This window comes from Xenopus tropicalis, chromosome 10 (assembly GCF_000004195.4).
Source record: "Xenopus tropicalis strain Nigerian chromosome 10, UCB_Xtro_10.0, whole genome shotgun sequence".
Classification (NCBI taxonomy): Eukaryota; Metazoa; Chordata; class Amphibia; order Anura; family Pipidae; genus Xenopus; species Xenopus tropicalis.
This window is the reverse complement of record NC_030686.2, coordinates 21379252-21387030: the sequence shown is the minus strand read 5'-3', so window position 1 is coordinate 21387030 and position 7779 is coordinate 21379252. Positions and strand designations below refer to the sequence as shown.

At 39.5% G+C, this 7779-nt stretch overlaps 1 protein-coding gene across 1 annotated transcript; it reads left to right on the top strand.

The window, feature by feature from the left end:
- The first annotated feature begins 358 nt into the window (after positions 1-358).
- Positions 359-6756, top strand: g6pc.3 (glucose-6-phosphatase, catalytic subunit, gene 3). The gene is made up of 5 exons (NM_001005682.1): positions 359-630; positions 1524-1633; positions 2089-2197; positions 3933-4048; positions 5239-6756. The coding sequence occupies exons 1-5, from the start codon at positions 401-403 to the stop codon at positions 5745-5747; spliced, it is 1074 nt and encodes a 357-aa protein (NP_001005682.1). The 5' UTR covers positions 359-400; the 3' UTR covers positions 5748-6756.
- Positions 6757-7779: the final 1023 nt, after the last annotated feature.

Below are 7779 nucleotides of genomic sequence, written 5' to 3'. Positions count from 1 at the left end.
CAAGAACACTGACTTTTTAATTCAAATCAGCAAGCACACAAGTACCTAGATAAAGCTTAGAGTGCTCAGCTCAGCATTTTCTACAAAAGCCAGAAACTCTGAAATTCACCTATCGGAAGAGTAGACTATGCCCTTGCCTTGTCAACAAGGCTATTTTCCCTGTTTCTCCATAATATGACAGTAACATGACACCGCTCTGCACTTTTTAGCCCTCAGCCCCTACCTGCGTCATGCTTTCAATTTAGTCAACAATGTGTTGCTACAGGGATGTTCAAGGGGGGTCAGAGTTCAACTGCTGGAGCTGCAGACCATATAAAAGGCAGCTGCACTGAGGCAGAAGTCAGATCAAAAGAGGTTTGAAGAAGTAAACAACCTTCAGAAGTAAGAGAGATCCACTGAAATGGAGAATAAGATGGATGCTCTCCACCACTCAGGAGTTCAGATGGTGCACTATCTCCAGGTGAACTATGAAACATCCCAAGACTGGTTCGTATTTATCTCCTTCGCGGCTGATCTCAGGAACACTTTTTTTATCCTGTTCCCCATCTGGTTCCATCTGTGTGAGTCGGTGGGGATCAAGCTCATCTGGGTAGCGGTGATCGGCGATTGGCTAAACCTTGTCTTCAAATGGTATGTTGGTCTTCCAAAAATATTGCACTAGGTGGTGTATATTTTGCACTAGCATTGACTAAATGAGCTATAGAAATTTGATTTTTGCGTAAGTTGGTAGCTCATTGGTTACAGCACTGGGGTCCTGAGTTCAGTTCCAAAGTCTGCAAAGTGTATAAAGCACAGTAAACATGTTATAAATAAAGGGTAATATTTATAACGGTGGCTTATCCAACCTAGACAAAGAACTAAACTTATAAATAAACAATTGTTTAAATGAGATAAGTTAATTAAGTGACAATTTCATGACAATGTTGTTTTTTGCAAATGTCTTGTCATATTGTATATGTTTTCTATGTTGTAATTTTTAGGGCAAATATGTGTTTTTAATATAAGAAGAATACATAAAGATACTAATATACTATAAATAAATGTAGAAAATGAATTAAAGAGATTGGGGCTGGAACTAAGGGGTAGGTAGGGTAGGTGCATGTCTAGGGGGCAGTATCGGGGGGGGGTGCAGTCCCAATTGCCAAACAACTGGCCAAGGATAAATTAATAAGCAAAGTGATCAACCTTGTAGGAAGCAACAGTGAAGGATGGGGTGACTGCAGGTGTGAGTGGGCAAGGGGGCAAGCTGGCAGGACACCAGGCCAAGTAGTATTGCTACCCAGTTTTAATAGAAATGCAGTTTAGAGACCTATATATAACTAGGGGAATTAACTCACACATCAAAATGCATCTGATATAAGCAATAGTTGGTGATCTGCCAGTTAGTCACTGTTGGAAATTTGTATAAATCTAGTTAATAATGCTTTGGGATATTTTAGACCTAAATTGCAGACTTTGTTGCCTGGGCTGATAGCATGGGTGTCCCTAGATAACTGTCTTATGCTTATTTTTTTCTTCTCTAGGATCCTTTTTGGCCAGAGGCCGTACTGGTGGGTGCACGACACAGACTATTACAACAACATGTCTGCTCCAGTCATACAACAGTTTCCTGTCACCTGTGAGACAGGTCCAGGTAAGGGGCTACATATTTATTTTATTTTTTTTATTTTATTACAGGTGCATAAATATTTAACTATAATATCTTATCTCAACTAATTTTACCTTGTTAAGGGTACCTTATCCTGCTATGGAATGTAAACAGTTGGTTTCATCTTGGGTCTCAGACCACTGGGGTCTAAATGCAATTATAAAAGGCTGAACTTTAGCCATAAACCCATAACACAGAACCTATATATGGCTGAGGGCTCATGCCTAGCATGGCCCTAACTGATGCGGACAGTTTCAGATAGAAGCTAGGTATTGCTTTGCTATTAGCCCGCATTGCTTTCATAAATGAACCAATTTGTTACAATTTGCCTAATTGTTATGAAACTCCCTAGTTTAAATCTGCCCCTAGATTTTCTTCTGTTTTTGATACAATGGATATACTTTATGTAATCTGGAGTTTATTTGGTCTTCTCTTCTCAGGAAGTCCTTCAGGACATGCCATGGGATCTGCTGGTATCTACTATGTCATAGTCACTGCTCTAGTTACCCTTTTCCTACAGAAAAAACAATCCTTTAGTTTCCAAAAGAAGTAAGTCCTAATGTGTATCTGACTTCATAGCATCAGTTAGTAATTACATCTTTAAACAAAATAGAAAAAAAAAGAAAATAATTTTCCTATTGACCATAGTATGGTATAATAGTCACTGCTAGCTTGAAAGTATATGATATTGGTGGCAGGACCAGGAACACCAGGGACATTAAAATGCTCATTAGAGGCAATTACTAGTGTAGGCTAAACATTTTTCAACCATTTTAAAGGGTAAGGCTAATGTCACACCATGCGTATGTCGTATATTTTCGGCAAGCCAAAAACGTTTGCTGGAAATACGTGCCATACACTCCTACCTGTACCCGAATGACTACGCCATACACATGGTGTGGCATTAGCCTTACATTTTCTCAACTGATTGCAATTGTTGTCACCTGTGATATTTCAGTGAAAAAGGGCCCAACGCTGAAGAACCCTTTAGTAAATATGTATGACATTCTCCAATGTGGAAACATATTTTGCATTTCTCAAGTAATTTTGTGCATTTCACAAATGTTAGAATTTCTTGCACTGTGAGAAAAAACAGTATTTGGGTGCGAGAAAATTCTTTAGTATACCCTTTAATAAGTAAAGTAAACCCTTTAGTGCAGTGCTGTCTGGCAGCCCGCAGACCCCCCTCTGTGTAAGCTTTAAATGGTATCAGTACTGAGATTAACTGGCCCCCTGCATAGTTTACACCTGTAAACCCCTGTATTGTGTAAAAATGTAATCCCCTGTACTGTTTACACCTTTTAATGCATTGTTCACCCCCTGTATTGCTCACACCTCAGACTGTAAGCACCCACATTGTTCACCTGTTCACAGTTTAGACTGTAGGAGCAGTGCCAGCATTGTGTCACTGTATGCTGCCTATGTGTGTCATACTCTGTCTGCCCTACCCTGCCTGTGTGTGCCATTCGCTGCCTTCCCTATGCTGCCTGCATGTGTCATACTATGCCTGCCTTATACTGCCTGTGTGTGCCATACTCTGCCTGCCCTACCCTGCCTGTGTGTGCCATACTATGCCTGGCCTATGCTGCCTGTGTGTGCCATACCATGTTTGCCCTATGCTGCCGGTGTGTGCCATACTATGCCTGTCCTATGCTGCCTGTGTGTGCCATACCCTGCCTGTCCTATGCTGCCTGTATGTGCCATACTCTGCATGCCCTATGCTGCCTGTGAGAGGTGAACCTGGCAGGGGTTTGTTCTGGAATTTTGCTAGCATTTGGAAATAGTCATTAAGTCCCTAAGGTGTGTAATTATATACTGAGTATGGTCTTAAAAGCTCTTTTGAAAACATGGGTGTGGTTTGAAGTGGGTATGGTTTAAAAAGGGGAGTGGTCAAAACTGACTTCCATTATCGGCCCTCCACCACGTAGTCCAGAAAAATTCCATCCCTTGGTACCACAAAAGTTGGACAGCACTGCTTTAGTGGATATGTCCATTCAACAGCATATTCAGCTGTGGTTTTTCAGCCTGTAGATTTTCATGGTAGGGCTTTTGGAGAAGTTCGGGAATTTGTATTACTTGCTGAACCCAACATACCAGGTGAGGCTTTGTTTAGACAACCAATAAAAGATAGCAGAACTTAAAATGAAAAACAGAAATTCTGCTTTAAGAATAATATTTGACATGTATAGAGAAAAAAGAATAGGAGTGGAAGCTTTGCTGCCATATGTTAGATATTTATCACTTATGTGTTTGAGATAACAGTTGTCTCTCTATTTCAAACTAGATGTTTTCAAGCCCTGCTGTGGTCTGGTTTCTGGGTGATTCAGGCATGTGTTTGCTTGTCCCGAGTCTTCCTTGCTGCTCACTTTCCACATCAAGTTATCTGTGGAGTCATTGCAGGTCAGTAACCTGGTATGGAAAACAAGGTTTTTTCTCAGTACATGTTCTGCTGTGTCAGACTTTTTGCAAAGTGAGCAGAAAACCACATGTAAAAATGTAAAAAATGTCCTCCTCCATAAGTAGCAAATGTTTCTTCACATCGCTCACATTGCACCAACGATGATTACAAAACTACATGTAGATAAATCTTTTCGGTGACAACTACTGCAGCCAGGGCTGCACATACACATTGTCACAGGGTGACCCAGCTTCCTCACAGACCCCCAATACTGATCCATCAGCAGTTCCAATTCTTGATGCCTCAGAAGCTGACATCAGGCTTTTGGAGTCAGGCAAAGGTTCCAATAGGCTAACGAAGAATGTAAATGATACTCTAGCCTATGGGGAGTTTGGCCTGCCCTAAAACTTAAGCACTGACTGCTGCGACATCAGGAAAAGGACATGAGTTGGATCTGACAGGGGTTCACCAGGAGGCGGGGCACAGAGGTAGAGAGGCAGCAGAGAGTTTATTAAAGGATTAATAGTGAAAAAGCATCACTAAGGTTTAAACATAATATTGCAATACAAAGAGTGAGTGTTAAGGGTTCTCGTCAGTAAATATAGATATGAGTATTTGGTACTCAGCAATCAATACACCCCTGTGGCAAGGATACTCCAAAATGTATGTGTTTGCTGCTATATATTTAGTTGTTATGGTTAAAAAAATGTACAGTATACTTACTTTGTAAGTCCTAGTTGATCCAGTGGAGGTAAATTTTAGGAAAGCCATAGCATTTTAATTGTAAATTGCAACTTAAAAAGATGCGCAGATGTAGGGCCTATGCCCACGTGCATTATTATGGAAAGGGTAGTGCTATTAGGCCATGCTGAATCAATATATTATATAGGAAATAATGTACCCCTTATTGTAAAATATTAGGATATTGTAAGTCATTAAGGAATTCCATGCCCATGTAAAAACATGATGTCGAAGGCCAAGTCCTTTTATACAGGTCATAGAACTCATGACGTAATATCCTTATATTTTACAACAGAGGGTACTTTATTATAATACACACGTTACAATAAGTCATGTGAGAAATTACTTCATCACCAATTATAATTGATGACATCACTAAGCACCATTTTTAAGGATGTTAAAACCTTATATGAGATGAAAATTTCTAATTTTTTTTTCCTTACCATTAAAGGCATGGTCGTGGCAGAAGTATTTGAACACATCCAATCCATTTACAAAGCCAGCCTGAATAAGTATATATACACTACTCTGTTTCTGTTTTGCTTTGCACTGGGATTTTACCTGGTGTTAAAAACTGTTGGCGTGGACTTGCTGTGGACAATAGAAAAGGCCAAGAGATGGTGCTCCCAACCCGAGTGGATTCATATCGACACAACTCCATTTGCTGGACTTCTTAGGAACCTTGGTATCTTCTTTGGCTTGGGCTTGGCCCTTAACTCGCCAATGTACAAAGACTACTGTCAGGGAAAACAAGGCAGGCACTTCGGCTTTCGCCTCTGCTGTATTATAGCCTCGTTGCTTGTCCTCCACCTATTTGACAGCTTTAAACCACCTACCAAAGTGGAGATGATCTTCTATGCTTTGTCCTTTTGCAAGAGTGCAGCAGTTCCATTGACATGTGTAGCAATAATCCCATACTGTGTATCCCAGATTGTAAACAGGAAAGAGAAAGTTTTATAAGATGATGGCATTCTCTTTCTTTCTACATTGTGCAGTACTCTACATACATGTATATATGGGGAGTACCATCCAGAGTAGAGAGGACATCCCATACTTATTAATAGGTCTGCACTGAAGTCAAGTTTTTGCTACTTTCAAAGCAAGAACATGCAAGAGATGCCTTATAATAGGTAACAAACTTGAAAATAGGTCAGATCAGGAAGTAATTACAATAGGACTATTTATTAAAACAAAGAATAGTTATAAAGTAAATCCCATTGCACCTCAGTTTTGGTTATCTATGGGGTTATCTGAGTATTTTTCTAAATGCCAATATGTAAGTGTTTGAAGGACACATTGGGTTACATTTCTACGGACCTATGGTGAAGGGTCATTCAGAGTATTTAAAAGGTAGCATGAGTAATTCTATTTTATATAAGGCAACCTTTTTACATGAAGGAGGTCCTACTAAGTCTGGCTACATTTCATACTTTCAGGTGCTAGAGTCTGTTAATACTTGATATTAGTCTATAATATTATTGCAAAGTCCTCTAAACTCATGGGACATTGGTGGGCAGACAGTGACAGCTAACAGTGTTATTTTTTTGACAATTCCAGCCCTGTAGGGAGCATGCATGAGTTTTATAGATTGAGGACAAGAAATAGCCCACCAAACATCATTAGTATATGGAACATATCAAGGTGTTTCTAATGGATAACAGTAAAGTATGGCAGACATTTTCCTGGGTTTATTATTTTGAGCCCTAATATATATATATTTTTACAAACCTCTCAGGGGAGACTTTCATTGTCCTAGTTGTTTTATTGTGTGGTTAATTCACAGCTTTGTAGCTAAATTAGAAGAAAATGTATGTGAGATGTTGTCAGCTAGAATGTATGGGTTTTTTAGCCTTCTTTTTATTTTGAAACATTTTAATATCAAAGAATTATCTGATCTAAATTGTGAATGACAGTTTAGTTGTTCTATTGGTTCATGCAAATATTTTTTTTAATAAAACATTAACTGTGATTGTTGTCTTTCTTAAAAAATATAAAGTATCATTAAAGGATTAGCTTTTGAAATGCCTTGTTATTCCATAAAAAAAACTTGACCTTTCCAGTCTCTTTCCTAAGTGTAAGCTGACCCCTGTCCACTCAGATGACATCAAGCAAGCAGATTTATGACAAAGCGCAGATGGAGGGAAATTAGGGTTGCCACCTATTAAGCTTTGACTGATGAAGGGAGGTGCATACCCCCGAAATATTGTTCTTTTTGTGGAGAATCTGGCTCAATAAAAAAAAGTATTGCACAGCAAGAAATGGTTAGAACCATTTATTTGGACTTAATAGTGATGGTGACGTGGCAGTATGTCTGGGAACAGCACTGCCCGTGAGTACATGTTAAATGTGAGTAGTGCTTCCTACATCAGTATTTACAGCTGCCCTTTAGCAAATCTCACATATTTTCATTGACATTAGTAACCAAGTAATTTTTCATTTAGTAGTTTGTCCCTAAACAAACTATAACTATCACTATAACTATTTGTATATATGATCAGATGTGAATGGTCATCTCTGTAAAGGATGGAATTAAATGTGCTCTCATCCTATCCCGACTTGACTACTGTAACCTGCTACTAACCAGCCTCCCTAACTCCCATCTCTTCCCCCCTACAGTCTGTATTAAATACTGCTGTCAGAATTCTCCTCCTCTCATCCAGAAGAGTTCAGGCCCTTCCCCTGCTAAAGTCCTTATCGTGGCTTCCCATTAAACAAAGAATATCTTACAAACCCCTTCTCTTAGCCTTCAAAGCCCTCCATTATGCTGCTCCTCACTACATCTCTTCTCTTTTGTCTCAGTGTGTTCCTGGCCAACTCCTCCATTCCTCACAGAGCAACCGCTTGGTTGCAACTCCCACTACTACTGCTGTTTCCCGCCTTAAACCTTTCTGCCTTGCTGCTCCTTTCATTTAGAATGCCCTTCCTGTTTTCTACCGGAGAGAATTCTCCCTCAGTCTTTTTTAACACTAAACTTAAAAGACTACCTCTTGGA